Source organism: Neoarius graeffei, chromosome 15 (genome assembly GCF_027579695.1).
Source record: "Neoarius graeffei isolate fNeoGra1 chromosome 15, fNeoGra1.pri, whole genome shotgun sequence".
NCBI classification, from domain to species: domain Eukaryota; kingdom Metazoa; phylum Chordata; class Actinopteri; order Siluriformes; family Ariidae; genus Neoarius; species Neoarius graeffei.
Genome location: NC_083583.1, coordinates 68,963,938 through 68,988,621, shown reverse-complemented (window position 1 = coordinate 68,988,621; position 24,684 = coordinate 68,963,938). Strand labels below are relative to the sequence as shown.

At 45.9% G+C, this 24,684-nt stretch overlaps 1 protein-coding gene across 3 annotated transcripts in view; it reads left to right on the top strand.

The window, feature by feature from the left end:
* rcn1 (reticulocalbin 1, EF-hand calcium binding domain) overlaps nucleotides 1-24,684 on the top strand; it is a 192,866-nt gene that overhangs the window by 125,299 nt on the left and 42,883 nt on the right. For 2 of the 3 annotated variants that reach the window (XM_060941795.1, XM_060941794.1), the window contains 2 exons: nucleotides 8,139-8,199; nucleotides 11,278-11,477. In XM_060941795.1, coding sequence (XP_060797778.1) covers nucleotides 8,139-8,199; nucleotides 11,278-11,477 — 261 coding nt within the window. The remainder of the gene's footprint in view (nucleotides 1-8,138; nucleotides 8,200-11,277; nucleotides 11,478-24,684) is intronic. The other variant, XM_060941796.1, reaches the window with a different exon arrangement.

Genomic DNA, 24,684 nt, shown 5'->3' with positions numbered 1-24,684 from the left:
GACCTACAGCACCTTATATCGACCGATAGATAGATAGATAGATAGATAGATAGATAGATAGATAGATAGATAGATAGATAGATAGATAGCCCTGGGCTAGATTATTATTATTATTATTATTATTATTATTATTATTATTAGTAGTAGTAGTAGTAGTAGCAGTAGCAGCAGTAGTAGCATTATCCATTCCATAGAAATACATAGGCCTATTATCATTATTAGGCTATTGTTATAATTGGCAGTAGCACCACATTTCTAATCTGCTTTCGGGCATTATTATAATTATAATTATTATAATTATTATTATTATTATTATTATTATGGCCTATTATCATTACTAAGCTGTTGGCAGTAGTACAAGACTTATGTTCTTTCAGGCATTATTATTATTATTAGGCCTATTATTATTATTATTATTGCTGTTGTTGGTTGTTGATATTATTATTATTATGCTATTATTATTAATAGGCATTATTATTATTATTATTATTATTATTATTATTATTATTAGTGTTTTTATTAGGTATTTTATTAGGCTTATCATTAGCTGGCTATTGATATCATTGGGAATTGGGACCAGGCGTGAATTTAGGTTTTACTTTTTACTGTGCCTTTGTGATCTGCATTTGCGTTAATGCGAGACCTGAGCCTGCTTTGCCTTACAAAGATCCTCGATTCTTGGCGAAATGTTTGACAAGCACAGTCTCAAGTCATCCTCAATTTGCGCACGATTGCGATATTTCGTTTTGAGCGCAGTCATTTTTGAAAATCCTGCCTCACACAAGTAGGTCGATGCGAATGGGATGAGCAGTTTCAAGGCTACGTCACACAGTTGCGGGTACTCCTGCATCAATGCTGCCCAGAATGTCGAAAGAGGGCATGAGGTGAAGACTGCCTTAAGTCTACTGTCACTCTTCAGCTCAATAAGCTGTTCCTGCATTTCAACTGGAAGTTCGTCAGCAGTACACACAAATGGATCTCGAACCCACGCAAAAGAGCGATAATCCTCTGTGAAGTATGCCGCAAACTGTTTTCTCATTACCGACAGGTGCTCTGACGCTGCTTGAAAGACAGATGAGAAATCGTGGGAAGTGCCTGCATTACTGATAAAGTCTGCAAGGCTTGGGAACATATCACAGTTCCCCCGACTGATGCGGCCACACCAGAGGTCAAGTTTTTGCTTGAAGGCATCCACTTTCTCTGCGAGAAGCAAAATGTGAGTTTCTCGGCCTTGCAAAGACAGGTTCAAGCCATTCAAGCGGTCAAATATATCGACCAAATAGGAGAGACACGCCAGCCACAAAGGGTCATCCAGATTTTTCGCCAGGTCTGAATTGATTTGTGTCAAAAACCGCTTCACCTCATCTCGCAGCTCATACAAACGTTGTAACACCCGCCCCCTGGACAGCCAGCGAACCTCAGTGTGCAGAAGCAGCTGTTCGTGCTCTGACCCCATCTCCTGACAGAGGACCTCAAACAAGCGAGAGTTTAGCGGCCGTGACTTGATGAGGTTGATCATTTTTACTGATTGGTTCAGCACGGATTCCAACAGAGACGGCATTTTTTTTGCAGCGAGTGCTTTGCGATGAACCATGCAATGGGTCCATTTTACAAGTGGAGCTACCTGCTTAACGCGAGCAGCTAGACCTTGCTCACGGCCCGTCATTGCTCGTGCGCCATCTGTGCACAAGCCAACGCATCGGTCCCACGCCAACCCATTCTCGCGAATAAATGAATCAAGGACATTGAAGATGGCCTCTCCAGTTGTGTGTGACTGAAGAGGGCGGCAAAAAAGGACATCCTCCTCAATTAATTTATCCCTGACATACCTGACATATGTAAGAAGCTGTGCCTGTCCAGCAATATCGGTAGACTCATCCAACTGCAAGTCATAGTATGGACTATTTTTAATAAACTGTATTAATTGCTCTCTGATATCATTGGACATATCAGCAATTCTCCGAGCAACTGTGTCATTTGAAAGTGGCACGGTGCCTAATTTGGCTGCTGCACTATCCCCGAAGAATATTCTGCACATGTCCTGCGCAGCTGGCAAAACGAATTTCTCGGCATCAGTGTGCGGTTTGCCTAGCTTACCTATTCTTTTTGCCACCACATATGATGCCTCCAGGCACTGCTTAGATACAGTGCTGTGCACGGAAATTGTTGCCTGTTGCTGATGCAGGCCATCACGCTTTCTTTGAAAGTATTCAAGCGGTTTGTCCTTCAGGCCAGCATGCTTCGTTTCGAGGTGCCTTTTAAGTTTGCATGGCTTCATGCTTTCGTTTGCCAGCACCTCGGCACACACGACACACTGAGGACGAAGATCAGAGGTGACAGTAAAACCAAACTGCAGGTCTGATTCATCGTACCTCCGAAGCTTTCTCGCAGCTGGTGGTAGACCTACGTCAGTTGTCTTGGGTTTTTTGACAAGAAATCTATCCATTTTGTTAAAGTATTTGTGAATAAACGTGTGTAATAAAGTTGTAACGATAAGTCTGTAGTAGGCTAAGTCTGTAGTAGGCTAAGGGGGCTAACCAGAGGGAACGTATGAGGCTTATCAGTGAGAAACACGATCGATATCTTTATTCGGGGATTTTATAGTTGCAAATTTTAACGAGGTGTGAATGGTGTACTTACTCGTGTGAGTGTGTGTGTGTGTGTGTGTGTGTGTGTGTGTGTGTGTGTGTGTGTGTGTGTGTGTTAGTGTGTGTGTGTGTGTGGGACAGTTGGATTTTTCACACGCAGGGTGAAAAAGGCAAAGGGGTAGTAGACTAGCAGTAAGAAAACAACAAAAACAACAAATTATTTGGGTAGAGCTGAAATGGGGAAAGCAAAAACACAGTGTGGGGTAGTAGTCTTTAAAAAGACTGTTTGGGTTTTGCGCTGTATCGATGGATTGATGATAGTAGACTAGCGAGAGTCGGCATGAGTTAACTCGGCAAGAAACCAGACTAGTGTGTGTGTGGCAAGCACTCACACGGTGGCCACGGTATGCAGACTCACTCACGTGACGTTGCATCATGTTCGCGTCACGGGCTTAAAATAACCTACACATAAGATTTTATGATAGATTGATGATAGATTTTATAATAGTATTGATTTGTATGTCCAATGTCCTGCATTTTGACATGGGTAAATGTGTTGCATCTGCTTAGCTACTATAGCCTGTTAGCCCCAGATTTTTTTTTTCCTCCATACATGAAGCCTACTCGCGACCCCCCTGGAGTACCTCCGCACCCCACCAGGGGGGCGCACCCCCCCCCCCGGTTGAGAACCACTGGATTACTAGATTCTAATAGAATAGATGAGCCAAAATAATTGGGGATCTTTTTTTAATGGGCCTTGACTCGTTACAAGTATAAATAAGTGAGTTTTAAAATAGAAAAGGTTGAGAACCCCTGCTATAGATCATGATAGATGTTATATGGTTAGTTTAAACATTTAAACTAAATAAATCGTGTCTATGAAATCACCAATGTGCAACAAAATTCAGACACTAACAAATGTGTACTGCAATACCAACTACAGTTAGTGGGGGGGGGGAGGCAGTGTTCAAAGTTAAACTTTCATTAGCATGTATAACCACTACTTGCATTCAGTAGTGCAATGTACAGTATCTCCTTCATATAGAGTGAATGAGACTAACTGATCTTAAGTGATTTCACAGATGCAGGAGACAAAATGTTCCAATCCTGAGGCAGTGTTCTGACATTGACTGCATGCTGTGGCATGCTCTGTGGCATACAGTCAATTTGCTGTGGTGCCAAACTGCTGGAACTGACTTGTTGAAAAATGAACATTTACAGTTGTAGCAATTTAGCAAATTTATATGCCAGCTTGCAACATGCTAATTGCCCTCTCCCTGTTGACTTGTGACATTGTGATGTGCAACAAATCTGGAGGATGGTGGCCTTTTATTGTCCCCAACATTAAGGCATGTCTGTACCAATAATATGGCTCAGGTAGTGTTTCAACTGGCCACACCTGGGACTTGACTCATTACTGAGCAGTTGTAAACCAAGTCTTTTGTTCATTTCAAGCCCCAAAACAGTGCACATCTATTAAACAATAACAATGAAACTCAACATTTCAATAAAAATAAATATTTCCCCCTTTTAAGGTGTTGCATTTATGGTTTTGTTCAGTGTAGACTGTAGGTGCTAAAAAAGCAACTGGATTTGCTTGAAATTCTTGAAGATGTTTCACCTCTCATCCAAAAGGCTTCTTCAGTTCTGTCTGGCTGGTGGGGAATTCCAGGTATTTATCCTCTAGTGGATGAAAAACAACCCTAAGGAGAGTGGTTGAGGTCACCTGGGTCATTGAGTCATCCTGTAGGTGTAGGTCACTGGAGGCTGGGTGTGAATGGTGTTAGCAGTCTAGAGTCTCATTAGAGTGATCTGTGGGTCGTTGGCTCTCTTCAATGACTCACATGATGGCATAGTCAGCAGAGTTTTGGTGTAGATGTGTATTCAGTTTTCTGGGAAGTGTGCCAAGGACTGCATTGTAGGTAGCTGATAGGAGGTGGTCTGAGACTTTTGTTCAGTGATGGTCAGCGATGGTCATCACTTTTGTTCAGTGATGGTCGTTCCAGGTTGACAAATGCCGCTTTTCCACTACAAACGCGGCTGAGCCGTGCCGTGCCGAGTCGAGCCGAGTCGAGCTGAGTGGGGCTATTGAAGTTGCATTTCGACTACAACCGCGCTGAACCGTGCTGGCTGGAAGTGGGTGGACACATTGGGTGGAGTTAGCGAAAGTGGGTGGACGTCACGTGATGTCGTTAAGCAGCGCAAACAGTGACATCAGTGACAGTGGCGGAACAAGTCAGAGCCGGGCCGGGGGCGGGGCAAATGACCGGGCATTTTATTAAAGCTTATCATAACATCATTTTAGGCTACAAAATGTCCGCAACTGCGGTGTTTACCAATTTCAACACTACCGGGTGCAACTATGTTATTTAGTACATCAAGTCCTTCAAACGAACATGTAACTCAGAAACAAAAAACATTAGGATACTGTACATGGCTCATAATAAAACATCAATAGCCTATACTGCGCACATTATTTGAAGGGCATACGAATGAGCGCTCAGAGTGGTGACAGGAAGAGTCAGAAATAAAAGGAGGGCGGTGCAAACCTCACTGAATGCACTGTGTTTACCAATTTCAACACTCCGGGGTGCAACTATGTTATTTTGTACATTAAGTCCTTCAAACGAACATGTAACTCAAACAAAAAAACATTCGGCGACATACTGTACATGGCTCATAATAAAACATCAATAGCCTACTGCGCGCATTATTTGAAGGGCATACGACGAGCCTTGCGCTCCGCGAACTCGTCCACGATGCTCTGTATGTCACTGATTCAGTGAGCTTTTAAGCGGTAGTCTCACGACCCGAATAGTAAACAATAAACATGGAGGACATGGAGTCGTTAGTATTGCTGGTCTTGGTGCTGTGGCTTGTTGTCACCTACAACGCCAACAGATACTGGCAAGAGCGTATAGATGAGGCGAGGCGCATAAGGCTTCAGAAATTCTCGTAATTCATAATTATTCTTCTTCCGGGTTTGCGGTGTTTACAGATCCCAGCGCGCTCGCGGGGCGTGTGTGGGCATGTGAGGACACTCCTCCTCACCAATCAGTGCACAGGGGAGTGTCTGCTCACGCCCCCAACCTCACTCGGCACGGTTTGGCTCGCTTCAGCCCCACTCCAAAACGGTGCGAGTTTTAGGGGCTAAGCAGGGCTGAAACGAGCTGAGTCGTGCTGGTTTTTGGTAGTCGAAACGCGAGCCGTGTCGGGCTGAAGTGAGCTGAAGCGAGCTGAAGTGAGCTGAAAAAGGGTAGTGGAAAAGGGCCAAAAGACTGCTTCTTTTAGGTGGGGTTTACATTAGACCGTATCAGCGGATCATCAGATTAACGTTTTTAAAAACGATTAGCGTGCACACAGCAACGCCAATACACAATTCGCGTGCACACAGCAAGCCCAATACACGGATACGCTAATCACATGACTAATTCGGCACGTAAGTTGAAATGTGTCAGTGCGGCTCATCGCTTCTTCCTCAGCGGCTGCGCTCCAAATCACTCCGCCCTGAACAGCGAGTGCCCTCTGGAGGGTGCGCACTCCGGCCCTGCGCAGCTCACAGAGCGCGCGAGTGTAGTGCACGAGCAGTGATTCGGGACTGAGCTGCTGTGCGCAAGTCACTTACCACTTGCAAGTGGAAGGATGGCAAGTCTAAAGACCATCATAACTACACAATGGGCAGTATTTGCATCAGTATTTGCAGTATTTTCATACTTTTATACTCTTTAATGAAAGGTGATACAAGGCGGAAGTCCGCGCCGTTTTTCAGCAGTCGCGTCACATGACCAACGCCAGCGAATCAGGAAGGTGGATGTCACAGTGACATTGTCCAATGACGACGCCAGCTAGAGCTCAGCACAGCGTATCCGCGTATTCTCAATGTTTACACAGCACCGGATCAGACACGATCTGGATTGAATACGTGGACCCTGGCGGATTCCCGTTTCCCGGCGTTTCCAGGCGTTTTAATGTAAACGGACAGTGCATCCGCGAAGAAAACGAGACAGATACGGTCTAATGTAAACTTGGCCTTACTCTTCTTTCAAACCACCAGTCTTCTCTGGCTAAAATGCGTACATTGCAGTCCTGAAACAAGTGTCCTTTGTTATTGAGATGAAGCTATCTTCATCTCAGGTATTCATACCCAGATGCAAACAGGATGGTGTAGTGTATGCAATTCAGTGCAGTGAGGAATGCATGGACCTGTACGTTGGGGAAATGAAATAACCGCTTCACAGGTGTATGGCTCAACACAGGAGAACCAGTTCCTCAGGCCAGGACTCTGCTGTCTATTTTCATCTCAATAACAAAGGACACTCGTTTCAGGACTGCAATGTATGCATTTTAGCCAGAGAAGTCTGGTGGTTTGAAAGAGGAGTAAAAGAAGTCATTTTTGTCAACCTAGAATGGCCATCACTGAACAAAAGTGGTGTCTCAGACCACCTCCTATCAGCTACCTACAATGCAGTCCTTGGCACACTTCCCAGAAAACTGAATACACATCTACACCAAAACTCTGCTGACTCTGCCATCATGTGAGTCATTTACCCCTTTTCCACCAAATCAGTTCCAGGGCTGGTTCGGGGCCAGTGCTGGTGCTGGTTCACAACTCGTTCAACTTGCGAGCCAGCTGAGAACCAGTTTGCTTTTCCATCGCTCACGGTGCTAAGAGAAGACACGTCATTACGTCGCTGTGTACGTCAGTTATGTCGTTGTATACGTCAGTTATGTCGCTATGTTTGCATAAACCTTGGCACGAATATCGAAGCAAAAACAACGCGAAAGAAGCAGCAGCAACAACAACAACAATAATAATGGATGACTTCGCGTTTGTACAGCTGCTGCTTCTCGGCGCTTAAAAATGGCGATCTTTCGCGGTCTTGTTATTGTTGTCGGTCTTAACAACTCCTGCTGACATAAGCGGTTCTTTCCTCTGGCCCAGCAGAGAGTTGGTGCTAGCCTGGAACTGGTTTTTCTGGCCCCAGAGCCAGTTCTTTGTCAGTGGAAACAGAAAACCCGGTTCCAAACTAAACACTGGCCCCGAACCAGCCCTGGAACTGCTTTGGTGGAAAAGGGGCAATTGAAGAGAGCTAACGACCCACAGATCACTCTAATGAGACTCTCGGCTGCTAACACCATTCACACCCAGCCTCCAGTGACCTACACCTACAGGATGACTCAACGACACAGGTGACCTCAACAACTCTCCTTAGGGTTGCTTTTCATCCACTAGAGGATAAATACCTGAAACTCTCCACTAGTCAGACAGAACTGAAGAAGCCTTTCGGATGAGAGGTGAAATGTCTTCAAGAATTTCAAGCAAGTCCAGTTGCTTTTTTTTTTTAGCGCCTACAGTTTACTATGACCTGGATGACTGAGAACCTTCATGGACATTGTTCAGTGTAGGTTATTTTTGGTTGCATGACACTGGGAAGATCTAATTATATTTATATCTAATTCTATTTAATTATGGTCGTATAATAAAAGTGAATTAAATCTGGTTAGTGTTTGTTTATAGTTTGTGTGACCATCTAATATTTTGATTTGTAGGAGACATTGGAAGACATAGATAAGAATGGAGACAATTACATCGATGAAGACGAATACATTGGTATGGAAATAATTACAGTTTATATTTAACTTTTTAATAATTTATTAAAATATTTTAGCATTGACAATTTATTACCATCTTGCTTTCTGTTTTTGATTTAATTATACTTTATTTTTGCTCTTTACTATTTTATTACAGCAACTCTTACGTTTACTGGAAACTGTGTTAAAAAACATTGCAAATAGTCACTGGTAGACATTAAATACACAGTGGCTGTGAACTAGCCTGGGAAATCCCATGCTGCTTTGCACAATCATTCCGATCTGAAAAGACAGCATGGAAACTATGGTCTAAAGGCTCGCCTGAGTTAGGGAGCCAATCAGAGAGTGGGGAGGGGTGGAAAGACGGTGACGCGTACTACTTGACAAACGGAAGCTTGTAGTTTATTTGGGACTGTTTACGGATCATATTTAACATGGCGGCGAGCGATATGAACCAAACTTTCGATCAAGCTTTAGACACTGTTCTGAATAGTTTAGAGCGAAAGTTTGTTTTAAAAAAAAAGAACAGCGTTTGGCGTTTCAGTCTTTCTTCGTCTTCTTCGTCGCTCTAACTACGTCACCGGGTACAACTGCCATGATTGGCCATGGGCTACGTATATGCCAAATGATAGACATTCGCAACGTCCAATAAACGGCCGTTGACAATCGTAAACCACACCTCCCCTACGAGAAATTCAATAGGCGGATTCCAGACCATATTTCACTTGTGATATGGTCTGGTGTTAACCAGACTAGTTGTGAACAGCATCGCTGATTGTGAAAACAGTCTATAAAACAGTCTACAATCACTATTGACTTTTTGTAACTATAAATCCTACAAATAAAAGTTGGCTGGAGAATTATTGGTACTCTCGGTAAAGATGGGTATAAAAGTTGATGAAAAAATGTCTTTGTTGTTAAATGAATTAATCTGCATTCACTGGCATCGCATTATCATTATTCTTAGTATCATGGCCTAAATGGGCACAGGGCTCACCAAAACTGGACAGGTACACATTAGAAAAACATCCTCGGTACATAATTTTTTAAATATAATTTATCATTACCCAAAACACTGGCTCTAAGCATTCAATCAGTTTTTTGAGTTTTGTTGGGTCAGAGGAGGAATCAAGTTGAAAAATCAGGGAGATTTTCATTAAAGCTGTGTACATTGATGAAATGCTTAGTAATGAGTGAAAATTTCATTATATGTCAGTCATAACGTAAAAAGAATGGTTGACCATGATCACTGAGCATGATTATGTTAGCTTTTTTTAAGCAGGGAAGACTGGCCTCAGTAGCTGACCAGGAAAAAATTAATAACCGAAAATACCAAGCAAGTAAACTACCTAAACTACCAAGTGAGACAAAATGCAATATCTTCCCTATCTCCCTATTTAACCAAATTGGGGGGGGGGGGGGGGGGGGGGACCTTACACCATTCATTCAAACCACATCAGTAACCACTTTTAGGCACAGACTCATGTTGGATTTGGTACCTAATCCTGGGAACACTGGGTGTGAGGCAGGAATATACCCTGAATGAGAGGAGTTGCTAGTCCATCACAGAACACCATGCACACCTTTGTATGATGTATCTCAGACCACTGTCACAGGCTGTACAGGATAATTTCCCAATCTGTGTGCCGAGTCTTATTTTAGCTAGTAAAACTGTGGCATTCTGTAGCACTGTAGTATTTGTGATCTCTCCAGATATAATTTTGTCAATGTGCTACACTGCTAATTAGGTAGCAAGCTAATCTAGGGTGACCAGCTTTCCCTAGTCTGAAACCGGGACACTTTTGCGCTCGACCATGCTCGTGCACGCACACCGTTTTTTTTACGTAAACATGACACTCAGAGAGGTGCTCTTATCATTTTGTTGAAGCTCACATTTATCAACATCTCACATGAAATAAAACAAACAGGCATTTTGTTATCTAGTAGCATAGTGGTATACAGATCAGTTAAATTATGGTCAGACAACAGATTTTGTAATGGTTGAGAATAGGCCAGGCTATGTCCATAGGCCAAATTTAAACTGATTTATTTCACCTGTTTGTGAGAACACCAAGAAGAATGCATATGCACATGTAGGCTATATCTCTAAAATTGTATGCACTATAGCATGAACTTAAAAAGTAGATATGTGACCTCAACATAGCCTAGGTCAGAATCAACCTTACTAACCATTCCCCACAACTGAATGAATAAAGCAAGAACATGTGTACAAAAGTGAACGCTTTAATGGAAGGTGCAACAAGCTTTTCAACACAGCAATATGGCCAAACTGTCAGAATGGTATGTGAAACAGAAACAAAAAAGAGACAAGTGATTTGAGAATATACACTCAAACAAAACAGCAACAAAGGAGAAGAGGGGCGACAGCCCGAGGAAAGCCCCCACAGGAGCGCACATCATTTGCAACATAGGCTACCCAACTCAGTACAAGAACAAAGCACTTACAGTGTGTGCAGTAGGCTTCGTGCGCATTGTTCTGCACCTCTCGGAGGAAGGGGTAAGTGCCCTGTAAATCTTTGGAAAAGGTACATTTTCTTTTCGGCATAATTGCTGCGGCATTACTGCTGCTAGCTGCTAGACAAAGAACATTCGCGCCAGTTAATGTTTATTTTATTGTTGCATGGCAACACGTTCTGTTGTCTGGAATGTGGCTAAATAAACACCCATGCCACAGGGCCAGGGGGCAGTAACCAGGAAAGTTTGCGATTCCTGTCAATTCATCAAAATAGTAAATGCAGACATTTCTCCGCTAATGATTCCCATGCTGCTCAGTCGCAAACGTCGCGAGTGGCGAAAACCGGGACATATCTGTGTCCCGACAGACTTTTGTCGGGACTCTGGACACACAACCCCAAATCGGGACTGTCCCGGTAAAACCGGGACGTCTGGTCACCCTAAGCTAATCTCTTTGGCTAGTTTATCTCCATAACCAATTTAAGTTAGACTGAAGTTATACTAGATGATTTCTGTTACTCAGTGAATTTCTCTCATGGATTTGGGGTATTGTGTACAGGTTATTCAAAACAAAATTCTCTCTCTCTTTTTTTTGGGGGTGGGGGGTGTTGTTGTACTCCAGCGGACATGTTTCCACATGAAGATGGTGGTCCTGAACCAGACTGGGTGAAAACTGAGAGAGATCAGTTTTCTGATTTTAGAGATCTGAATAAAGATGGAAAAATGGATATGGAGGAGATTCGTCACTGGATTCTTCCTCAGGATTACGATCATGCTCAGGCTGAGGCACGACACCTTTTGTACGAGTCTGACACCAATAAGGTAACTACAAGTGCAATTTATACAGTTGTGGTAAGAAGTTTACATACAGGGACATAAATATGTCATGACACGATTAAATAATTACTTTGACCTGTGTCTAAGGCAGAATAATTGTACCATACACTGCCTGGCCAAAAAAGGTTGCCATTTGGATTTACAGTGGTGCTTGAAATTTGTGAACCCTTCAGAATTTTATATATTTCTGCATAAATATAACCTAAAACAACATCAGATTTTCACAAAAGTCCTAAACATAGATAAAGAGAACCTAGTTAAACAAATAAGACAAAAAATATTATACTTGGTCATTTATTTATTGAGGACGAAGATCCAATATTACATATCTGTGAGTGGCAAAAGTATGTGAACCTTTGCTTTCAGTATCTGGTGTGACCCCCTTGTGCAGCAATAACTGCAACTAAACATTTCTGGTAACTGTTGATCAGTCCTGCATACCGGGTTGGAGGAATTTTAGCCCATTCCTCCGTACAGAACAGCTTCAACTCTGGGATGTTGGTGGGTTTCCTCACATGAACTGCTCGCTTCAGGTCCTTCCACAACATTTTGATTGGATTAAGGTCAGGACTTTGACTTGGCCATTCCAAAACATTAACTTTATTCTTCTTTAACCATTCTTTGGTAGAACAACTTGTGTGCTTAGGGTCGTTGTCTTGCTGCATGATCCACCTTCTCTTGAGATTCAGTTCATGGACAGATGTCCTGACACTGGCATAATTCAGAATTTATTGTTCCATCAATGATGGCAAGCCATCCTGGCCCAGATGCAGCAAAACAGGCCCAAACCATGATACTACCACCACCATGTTTCAAAGATGGGATAAGGTTCTTATGCTGGAATGCAGCATTTTCCTTTCTCCAAATATAACACTTTTCATTCAAACCAGAAAGTTCTACTTTGATCTCATCCGTGCACAAAACATTTTTCCAATAGCCTTCTGGCTTGTCCACGTGATCTTTAGCAAACTGCAGACGAGCAGCAGTGTTCTTTTTGGAGAGCAGTGGCTTTCTCCTTGCAACCCTGCCATGCACACCATTGTTGTTCAGTGTTCTCCTGATGGTGGACTCATGAATATTAACATTGGCTAATGTGAGAGAGGTCTTCATTTGCTTAGAAGTTACCCTGAGGTCCTTTATGACCTCGCCGACTATTACACACCTTGCTCTTGGAGTGATCTTTGTTGGTTGACCACTCCTGAGGAGGGTAACAATGGTCTTGAATTCCTTCCATTTGTACACAATCTGTCTGACTGGATTGGTGGAGTCCAAACTCTTTAGAGATGGTTTTGTAACCTTTCCCAGCCTGATGAGCATCAACAATGCTTTTTCGGAGAGCCTCAGAAATCTCCTTTGTTTGTGCCATGATACACTTCCACAAACAAGTGTTGTGAAGATCAGACTTTGATAGATCCCTGTTCATTAAATAAAACAGGGTGCACACACACACCTGATTGTCATCCCATTGATTGAAAACACCTGACTCTAATTTCACTTTCAAATTAACTGCTAATCCTAGAGGTTCACATACTTTTGCCACTCACATATATGTAATATTGGATCATTTTCCTCAATAAATAAATTACCAAGTATAATATTTTTGTCTCATTTGTTTGACTGGATTCTCTTTATCTACTTTTAGGACTTGTGTAAAAATCTGATGATGTTTTAGGTCATATTTATGTAGAAATATAGAAAATTCTAAAGGGTTCATAAACTTTCAAGCACCGCTGTAAGTAAGCAAATACTTAAGAGCCTTTAATTGGATAATTACTGCAGTGATTAATATGTTTCAAGCTGGCAACAATTATTTTAACCCGAATGCAGTGAGTAGCTTCTCATTTCCTAATCTTCTGGGGTCGAGAACTGCGCCGGCGAAGCTCTGCAGGTTTAGAATAAGGTCATGTATTTAGATACAGTGGTGTTTGAAAGTTTGTGAACCCTTTAGAAATTTCTATATTTCTGCATAAATATGACCTAGAACAACATCAGATTTTCACACAAGTCCTAAAAGCAGACAAAGAGAACCCAGTTAAGCAAATGAGACAAAAACATAATACTTGGTCATTTATTTATTGAGGAAAATGATCCAATATTACATATCTGTGAGTGGCAAAAGTATGTGAACCTCTAGGATTAGCAGTTAATTTGAAGTTGAAATTAGAGTCAGGTGTTTTCAATCAATGGGATGACAGTCAGGTGTGAGTGGGCACCCTGTTTTATTTAAAGAACAGGGATCTGTCAAAGTCTGATCTTCACAACACGTTTGTGGAAGTGAATCATGGCATGAAGAAAGGAGATTTCTGAGGACCTCAGAAAAAGTGTTGTTGATGCTCATCAGGCTGGAAAAGGTTACAAAACCATCTCTAAAGAGTTTGGACTTCACCAATCCACAGTCAGACAGATTGTGTACAAATGGAGGAAATTCAAGACCATTGTTACCCTCCCCAGGAGTGGTCGACCAACAAAGATCACTCCAAGATCAAGGCTTGTAACAGTTGGCGAGGTCACAAAGGACCTCAGGGTAACTTCTAAGTAACTGAAGGCCTCTCTCACATTGGCTAATGTTAATGTTCATGAGCCCACCATCAAGAGAACACTGAACAACAATGTGTGCATAGCAGGGTTGCAATGAGAAAGCCACTGCTCTCCAAAAAGAAAACTGCTGTTCATCTGCAGTTTGCTAAAGATCACGTGGACAAGCCAGAAGGCTATTGGAAAAATGTTTTGTGAATGGATGAGACCAAAATATAACTTTTTGGTTTAAATGAGAAGCGTTATATTTGGAGAAAGGAAAACACTGCATTTCAGCATAAGAACCTTATTCCATCTGTGAAACATGGTGGTGGTAGTATCATGGTTTGGGCCTGTTTTGCTGCATCTGGGCTAGGACGGCTTGTCATCATTGATGGAACAATGAATTCTGAATTATACCAGCGAATTTTAAAGGAAAATGTCAGGATATCTGTCCATGAACTGAATCTCAAGAGAAGGTGGGTTATACATTAGACACCATGTAAAAGTATAATATTTTTGTCTCATTTGTCAAGCACACAAGTCGTTCTACCAAGGAATGGTTAAAGAAGAATAAAGTTAATGTTTTGGAATGGCCAAGTCATAGTCCTGACCTTAATCCAATCAAAATGTTGTGGAAGGACCTGAAGCGAGCAGTTCATGTAAGGAAACCCACCAACATCCCAGAGTTGAAGCTGTTCTGTACGGAGGAATGGGCTAAAATTCCTCCAAGCCAGTGTGCAGGACTTATCAACAGTTACCGGAAATGTTTATTTGCAATTATTGCTGCACAAGTGGGTCACACCAGATACTGAAAGCAAAGGTTTACATACTTTTGCCACTGACAGATATGTAATATTGGATCATTTTCCTCAATAAATAAATCAAGTATAATATTTTTGTCTTATTTATTTAAATGGGTTCTCTTTATCTACTCTTAGGACTTGTGTGAAAATCTGATGTTGTTTTAGGTCATATTTATGCAGAAATACAGAAAATTCTAAATGGTTCACAAACTTTCAAGCACCACTATAAATATCTTCAAGTTTTTATCATACAAGCATGATAAACATATTGACACACTTTCCACTGTACCCACTGCCAAACAATATTTTTTTAAATTACCCAAATTAGATGAAACATAAGACTTGTCACCTTACTCTGTCACACCTGAGTTGGAGCACTTCCCTTCTCCATAGCATCTTCTGATGCACACATTAGTACACAATCAGTGTTGTTTCATTGGGTGTTTCGGGTCTTACAACAGACATCCTCTTCCAGGCAACCCGACCAAGGCTCGGCCTGTGTCCTAGTGGCATTCTTCTGCCCCCCACTGCTTCTCCCCTTCCACACTCTTCTACTGCCTCCATGGTGTTACCAATGGCTCTTCTGCTGGCACCAGTTATGCCCAGGGTGCCGTAAGCCTTGTGCAGGGAGTGCCCAACAATTCCTCTACAGCTCACCTCCACTGGCATACATCTGGTCCGTCACCTGTTCCTCAGACAATCCTCCACCAGCTCCTGGTATCTTGCCCTCTTCTTCTCAAGCTTCCTCCATCCTCTCTTCCCAGAGTAAGGTCAGCTCCAGCAGTATCAGTTGCTGATAGGCCTCTGAGATGATGATATCAAGTCTCACTGTGGACTGGGTGATGTGTGGTGGAATTTTCAGCTGCCTCTCCAGGTCAACCGTCATCCTCCAATCTGGGACTGTGGAGAGCAAACCTACAGAGCAGTCCTTTGGTATTCTCTTCGGCACCTGTTCCTCCTTAACAAAGTGCATGCTCTTGGCTGTAGCACAGGTGTATCTGCTATCCTTGATCCCCTTGCTGATTGCCCCAGTGTTGGACTTGAGGACTTGGTCGTGTATCCAGTGATACTGGCCATCACTCAGTGCCTTAGAACAGCTGTTCAGGATGTGCTCAAGGGTTCCTGTCTTAGAACACAGGGTCCATATGAGCAGGTTGGATGGGCTCGGAAGGATGTCATAGGCACCCTGAATCAAGAACTTGATTCTCTGGGGGTTCCACTTCCAGATATCCTTCCAGGTGACACTCTGCTCCATTGCCTGTTCCCACTTCATCCAGACACCTTGCTTCCACATGGCCAGTGCTCTGCTGGTTCGGTCTTCCTCCACTGAAGCTCACACCTCCTTCTGCACCTGCTTCCACCTCTTGTTCCCACTAGCAGAGTTGTATGGAGACTTTGGTAGGCTCCTGAGTCCAGCTCCATGCTGTACCACACTCCCAAGGATGGTCTTGTGCTTCAGCCAATTTTCTGCCTGCTGGACTACCTCTGCTGCCCCCCATGTCCTCACAACAATTCTTGCACACTGGACACTTTGGTGTGTCTGGATTCTGCATACTGCAGGTGTTCCCGTGCACATGCCACAATGAATTCCTTCCTGACTAAGCTGAACAGGAGCCTGAGCTTGTTGCTGTTCCCAAATGGCACAATGCTGCTCAGGCTGTGTGGCAGACCCAGACATCTGCATAGATGGCTGCTTACTTTCACTCCAAGCATTCCACAACAGTCGGGGGGGGGGGGGGGGATTTCATACATAGATAAGCAGAGGCCAGAGACTTCTTGGGAGGATTCCATGTTGGTAGTCCCAAGCCTTGAATCTTCCAGGAAATCCAGACTTGTCCACTGTTCTTAATCAGTACTCCAGATCAGCACTGACTGCTTTGATGGAGTGTGTGTCCTTCAGGCTGCAGTTGAAGACCTTCTCAAGGCTCATCACTGGTTTTTCTGTGACTGTTGGAATCAGTACTTCTCCCAGCCTGAAGTGGAACTTGTCTGTGATCTTCCCTCTTTTCAGAACCAAGGACCTGGACTTTGCAGGTTTGAAACTCATGCGTGCCCATGACATGAGTTTCTCTCATCCCTGGAGGATCCACCTGGCACAGTTGTCACTGTGAGATTGTCGATGAAGGCTCTTATGGTAGGCTGCCTTACTCCTGACTTCCTGAGAGGGCCCTGGTGTTACCTTTCTGCTGCTTTGACCAGCATATTCTTTGCCAGTGCAAACAGGGTCACCCAGTGATTATCCTGACTTCCAGCTGGTGCCAGTCGGATGTTACCTGGTCAGAAGAGACTCAAGCTGAACCTGCTGTAAAAGTCCAGGATGAGTTCTTTCACCTTCTGGGGTATGTGATGTTTTTCCAATATGACCTTGACCAGCTTGTGGGGCTATAAAGCTGACATTACCCATAGGCATAGGTAAGGTCCAGCCACAGTCTCCTCTATCCTCTCTTGCCTCCCTGATGAGCTGGGTCACCATGCCTGTGTGTTCAAAGCAACCAGGGACTCCTGATATGCGCCCTTTTTGTACCGATGTGTTGATGTAACTGTTGTTTGACAGGAAGTTGGAGAGTCTTTTGGCCATGATGCTGAAAGATTTTACTTACCACACCGAGCAAGGAGATTACTCTGAATTGGTTGATGTTCACCGATTCCTCATTTTTGGGAATGTACACTCCCTCAGCATATCTCCATGCTTGAGGGATCTTTCATCTCCTCCAGATCACTTTCAGGGCCTTCTAAAGCCAATGGAGTAGCTTTGGGCAGTTTTTCACCTTGTAGGGAACTCCGCTTGGGCCTGGTGCAAAACTTGATCTTGCCGTCCTGACCACTCCATACACTTCACTTAGGCAGGCTTCCTTCAGGTTGAAGTCTGACATTGGCTCTGGTGGAGTTACTCGTGCATTGCATGGACCCAGTGGTTGTTCTCTGTTATCATCACTGTAGGTGCGCTTGAGGTGGTTGTTGTTTACATCTTTGGAGCAGGTAAGTCTACCTGTCCTCTTTTGACCAAGGAGCTTCTTTGTGAACTTGAAGGGATCCACCAGGAATACTGTCCTCTTCCTTGCCCTCTCTTTTCACCTCTTCTGGCCCTCTGCTCTTTGTAGGGTCAGAAGCTATTTTCCTGAGCATTGCTTGAAGGTCTGCTAGGCCAGCTTTTTCAACCTCTCCTGCCATTTTGTATTGCGTCTTTAGCAACTTGAGTTCTTTCCTGAGGCACTGTTTTCTTTGCTTTGTGATTTGGAGCATAGGCCAATGGTGTGGGCTTGGTTGCCTCCAATCCAAATCGCTCAGCTGCAATTCTGACTAGCAGAGTGGTCCTGGTGTAGAAGAAACCTTTATTTGTTACATGCACACTTCAAGCACAGTGAAATTCATCCTCTGCATTTAACCCATCTGAAGCAGTGAACACGCGCACACACAGCCAGAGCAGTGGGCAGCCATACCAGAGCGCCCAGGGAGCAGTCAGGGGTCAGGTACCTTGCTCAAGGGCACCTCAGCCCAAGGCCGCCCCACGTCAACCTAACTGCTTGTCTTTGGATTGTGGGGGAAACCGGAGCACCTGGAGGAAACCCACGCAGACACGGGGAGAACATGCAAACTCCACACAGAAAGGCCCAGTGTTCAGTTGATGGTCCACATCCCCCTTGGCTGTCCCTTCCAGGCTTTGATCAACTGCCACCACTCAGCTCTCTTTGAGGATTTAGGCCACTGGATCCTTGATTGGGGTAAGGGAGCACAGCCACTGGATGTGGCTGAGCCTTGCTGCCTTTGGGGATTCTATGCATTGCCAACCTCTGGGGCAGCAGGTGCAATGCTGGCATCATGTGTTGACAACACTAGGAGGCTCTGGGCACTGTGGTCTGCCTCTGGGCCTGGTTCCTCCTCCCTCTCACCAGAAGGGACTTCTGTGTGTTGTGTTGTCAATTCTGTTTACAAGCATCTCATCCTGCTCTGGTGGATCTTTAGGCCCACCTCATTCTTGCTGCAAATGCATTGTATTCTTGGTGTCATTAGTCTGTTAGCTTGTGTCATTATCCTTGGGTCCATCTGGCTGGGGTGCTCTTCCTCCACCCCTCTTGGGCACCCCTGGGGGTATCTTTGTGGGTTTTGTTGCACAGTTATGGGTCCTTCCTCTCAGAAGTGATTAAGCCTGCCAACCTTCTCCACCCTGGCTGCCATTTCTCCAGCTGCCCTCTCTCTCCAGATGTCACCACCCTCTTCGTGGTTGTCACCCAGTCTGTTCCTTGTGCTTGATACATTCCTAAGACATAACAGAATCACCTCAAGTGACCAGAACTGTTCGTCACAATGGGTAATGTTTTTTTTCACGCATTCCAACACAATTCTAAAACTGCTTTTTACAACATCATTTATCTGTTATTTTTTTAAAAAGTATAATCATGACATGCATACTACATAGATATTATTGTAGCTGAATTTGTGCTGAAAAAAAAGTCATATGACTTTGAAAATATTGCTTAGATTTGTTGAAATTGGCATCATCAGAGCATGCCAAAATCATTAGAGTGCCAGAAAATACCCTCAGACCCCAGAGGGTTAAACAACCATGTCGGAAGTTGTATCCTGTGGTGGTGGAAAATGTTAGTGTTTCAGAGGGGTCAAATTATTGGCCTGTATCAACCAAATAAACCCAGCCACAGAGGTGCACAAGCTAGTGCATTCTTAGTGTCTGTTCCAAGCCCAGATAAATGGGGAGGGTTGTATCAGGAAGGGCATCCAGCATAAAACTCATGCCAAATCAACTATGTGGATGAAAAAGAGGACTTTCATACTGGCTCAATCGAGGCCTGGGGTTAACAATAGCCACCACTGGAATGGTTTCCCAGCAGGGTACCAGTGGAAACTATGCTACTGGTGGGAAAAGAAGGAGAAAGAGGTGGAAGGTGAATTTGTAAGAAACGTGAGAGTAGAAAAGGCAAGAGAGTGGAATTGAAAGCTGGAACTTTAAATGTTGGCACTATGACTTCATAGTCAGGAAGGAAGAGAACTGGCTGATGTGATGGAGAGGAGAAAGATTGACATCCTGTGTATACAAGAAACAAATTGGAAGGGAAGCAAGGCCAGGACCATCAGAGGTGTGTTAGGGTTTTGCTGGGATTCGAACCTGGTTCGTTGGTGTGATGATCCAGCAAACCCCCACTAGGCCACCAGGGGAATGACTCAAATGCAGAGGTGTGAGGCGGAAGTAGAAAAAGTAACAAAAGGTTTATTTATACTATGTACACTATATACAATCCAGGGCAAAACAAAACAAAAAACAAAAACAAAGAGTATAATTCAAAAAGAAAAAGGCAAAAATGCAAAAGCTCAGAAGATCCACAAAACACAGTACAAAGGAAACTGGAGATAAACATAACAGCACAAAGACTCCGTGACAAGAGGACTGAACTCAGGGGTATAAATACACAAACTAATTAAGGACACAGGTGAAGATAATTAGGACTAACAGGCAATTAACAAAAAAAAAAAAACACAGGAACAGTGGCGGCCTCTAGAGGCCAAAATAAATATGACACGAAAAGGAAATAACAGCGGCCTCTAGAGGCCAAAACAGTCCAAGTCCTAACAGGACCCCCCCCCCCTCTAGGAGCGTCTCCTGACGTTCCCAGGGCGATCCGGATGGGCCGAATGGAAGTCCCGACACAGTTCTTTATCCAGGACATCCCGAGCAGGAACCCAGCAGCGCTCCTCAGGACCATAGCCCTCCCAGTCCACCAGATATTGCAACCCGCCGCGGACCCGGCAGGAGTCAAGCAGGCGATGCACAGTGAACACAGTCTGCCCCTGGAAGATGCGGGGGGGTGGGGGGTTCCTAGGGGCAGGGGCATACGTAGATGTCAGTACAGGCCGCAACAGGGAAACATGGAAAGTGGGGTTGATCCTCAGAGTCCGGGGCAACTGGAGCCGGTAGGAGACAGGGTTCACCCTGCGCACCACCTTGAAGGGGCCAATGTAGCGAGGAGCAAGCTTGCGGTTCTCCACCCGCAGCGGAAGGTCCTTAGTGGACAGCCAAACCCGCTGCCCAGGGCGGAAAGTGTGTGCAGGTCTTCTGTGGCGGTTGGCCTGAGTCTGGTTGGTTCTGGAGGTCTGTATGAGGGTCTTCCTGACCTTGCTCCAGGTCTTGCGACACCGTCTCACATATTGGTTGACCGAGGGCACCCCCGCGTCCTCCTCCTGGTCCGGGAACAGAGGTGGCTGGAACCCGAATTGGCACTGGAATGGCGACAGCTTGGTGGCCGATGACTGCAGGGTGTTGTGGGCGTACTCTGCCCATGGCAGCCAGGTGCTCCACGATGTCGGGTTATCCATAGCCAGGCCTCGCAGGGTGGTTTCCAGGTCCTGGTTGAGCCTCTCCGTCTGACCATTGGACTGTGGGTGAAACCCAGAGGAGAGGCTGGCAGTGGCTCCGATGACCTTGCAGAACCCGTGCCACACTCGGGAGGAGAACTGGGGCCCTCGGTCTGAGACGATGTCCTGTGGAAGACCAAAGACTCGGAAGACATGATTAAATATAAGTTTCGCTGTTTCAAGAGCAGAGGGGAGTTTGCACAGAGGTATGAAGCGGCAGGCCTTGGAGAATCTGTCAACAATGACCAAAATGACCATGTTACCTTGTGACTCAGGGAGACCCGTGATGAAGTCGACTGCCACGTGGGACCAGGGACGCCGGGGAATGGTCAGAGGATGCAGGAGACCCTGGGGATGCTGTCGTGGGTTCTTGGTTCTGGTGCAAACCTCACAGGACAGGACAAATGACCTTACTTCCTGCTCCATGTTAGGCCACCAGAAGCGTCTTTTCAGGAAGTCCAGGGTCCTCCGAGCTCCGGTGGGCGGTGAGAGGGGAAGAGTGACCCCACTGGAGAACCTTGGCCCGGGCTTGATGTGGGACGTACAAGAGGCCCGGTGGCCCCGTCCCAGGACCGGGGTCCTGGCGTTGGGCTCGTCGAACAGCCTCCTCAATACCCCAGCGGACAGGGGCCACAATCCGGGACACCGGGATAATAGGCCCGACTTCATTCTCCCTGTTAGTGGCAGAGAACAGCCTGGACAGTGCGTCAGGTTTGGTGTTCTTGGAGCCGGGACGGTACGAGAGGGTGAAGTCAAACCGACTGAAAAACAGGGCCCACCTAGCCTGTCGAGGGTTCAGTCTCTTGGCTTGCTGGAGGTACTCCAGGTTCTTGTGGTCAGTCCAAACCAGGAATGGATGTTGCGCTCCCTCCAGCCAGTGCCTCCACTCCTCAAGGGCCAGTTTGACCGCTAACAGTTCTCGATCCCCCACATCGTACCGGGACTCTGCAGGACTCAGGCGGTGGGAGAAGTAAGCGCAGGGGTGCAGCTTTCCTTCCGAACGTTGAGAGAGTACCGCGCCGACACCACTGTCCGAGGCGTCCACCTCCACGATGAATGGTTGGGAGGTGTCCGGGAGGACCAGAATGGGTGCCGTGCAGAAGTGGGCCTTGAGGTCTTTGAACGCCTTTTCTGCCTGAGGAGACCAGCCATAAGATCCACCTGTCCCTTTGGTGAGGTCTGACATGGGTGCTGCCACAGAACTGAAGTTCCTGATGAACTTGCGGTAGAAGTTAGCGAATCCTAAGAACCGCTGAACCTCCTTAACGGACTTGGGAGTAGGCCAGTCCCGGACGGCCAGGGTCTTGGCAGGGTCCATTTGGAGTTGGCCTGTCCGTACAATAAATCCCAGAAAGGACACCTCGGGAACATGAAATTCGCATTTCTGGGCCTTAGTGAACAGATTGTTCTGTAGCAGCCTCTGGAGAACCTGGCGGACATGGTGGCGGTGCTCCTGCACGGTCTTGGAAAAGATAAGGATGTCATCGAGGTAGACAAAGACGTACAGGTTAATCATGTCCCTTAAGACGTCGTTGATTAGGGCCTGAAAAACAGCTGGTGCGTTGGTGAGTCCGAAGGGCATCACCTGGTATTCGTAGTGCCCAGATGGGGTGTTAAAGGCAGTCTTCCACTCGTCTCCCTGTCGGATACGGATGAGGTGGTATGCGTTCCGTAGGTCCAACTTGGTGAAGACGGTGGCGCCTTGGAGCAGGTCGAAAGCAGTGGACATCAGTGGAAGGGGATATCGGTTGCGCACAGTGATCTTGTTCAGGCCCCTGTAGTCAATACATGGTCGGAGCCCCCCATCCTTCTTGCCGACAAAGAAGAAGCCGGCACCAGCAGGTGAGGTGGAGGGTCGAATGAACCCAGAGACCAGGGCGTCTTTGAGGTATTCCTCCATGGCCTTGCGTTCTGGCTGAGAGAGGGAAAACAGTCTGCCACGAGGAGGGGTAGTCCCAGGGAGCAAGTCGATGGCACAGTCGTAGGCCCGGTGCGGAGGAAGAACGGCGGCCCTGCTCTTGCTGAATACCTCCTTGAGATCCCAGTACTCTGTGGGAACTTGAGATAACTCGGTGAGATCAGGGGGCTCGGCAGGAGACACAGGAGAGCTAGAGAGCAGACAAGAGGCATGGCATGCAGGGCCCCATTCCACAACCTGGCTTGTTACCCAGTCTATGTGAGGGTTGTGGCGAGTAAGCCAAGGAAGGCCTAGAATAACTGGGAACTCAGGTGAAGGAATCAGGTGCAGGGATATTTCTTCCTTGTGACCTTGAGACTGGAGGAAGACTGGAGAAGTAACTTGAGTGACTCTTCCATCACCTAACGCTTGGCCATCGAGGGCAGACACAGACAGAGGGACTTCAAGAGGTGCAGTAGGTATATTGATGCTTTGGGCGAAGTGAATATCCATAAAGTTCCCAGCCGCCCCTGAGTCTATCAAAGCTTGACAAGAGTGGACAGACTCACCCCAGGAGATGGAGACCGGGATGTAGATTCCTTGGCCAGGGAGTCCGGGAGAGAGGGTAGGCCCCGTCACAACCCTCCCTCGGCTGGACGGGGCGGTCCTTTTCCCAAGAGTTCGGGACATGATGCTCGGAAGTGACCAGGCTTGCCACAGTAGATGCAGCACTTGTCCCTCCTTCTGCGCTCCCTCTCAGATGCGGAGAGGCGAGTACGACCCACTTGCATGGGTTCTGGACAGTCACTGAAGGAGGTAGACGGTCTCCAGGTAGAGGTAGGGAGGCTGGGGGGGCTCAAGGCTTGGTGGCGTTCTCTCATCCTGTTGTCCAGACGAATAGCATGTGAGATGAGGGTTTCGAGGTCACTTGGGCATCCAATAGAGGCCAGACCGTCCTTGATGGGGTCAGACAGACCATGGTGGAAGGCTGACACCAGGGCAGTCTCATTCCATCCACTTACTGCTGCGAGTGTTCGGAACGAGATGGCGTAATCTGCGACGCTTCCTCCTTGCCGGATGGACATGAGCTTTCGGGCTGCGTCGGTACTGATGTCTGCTTGATCGAAGACCCAAAGCATCTCTTCAGAAAACAGCTGGAAATCAAAGCACTCAGGTCCCTGTCTTTGCCAGATAGCAGTAGCCCAGGCTTGCGCCTTATCAGCTAATAAGGTGATCACAAAGGCAATCTTGCGGCGATCCGTAGTGTAGGTGGTAGGCTGAAGCTCAAAGGTGAGTTGACACTGGGTAAGGAACTCTCGGCACTCACTGTGCTTGCCATCATACCTCTGTGGTGCAGGAAGGCTGGGTTCGCAAGGTGAAGAAGGCAGCATGGCAGGAGGCACTGGAGCAGGAGTGGGAGTTGGATCAGGAGCAGGAACTGGATCAGGAGCAGGAGATGCAGGCAGAGATGTCAGCTGTGCCAGGGTTTTCCCGATTTGCTGAAGCAGTTCCTCGTGGCGAGCAAGGGCCTCACGTTGGCTGGTGAGCGTACATCCATGAGCATCCATGGTCGCTCCGAAGCGTGTCAAAGCTGCCATAATTCCCTGAA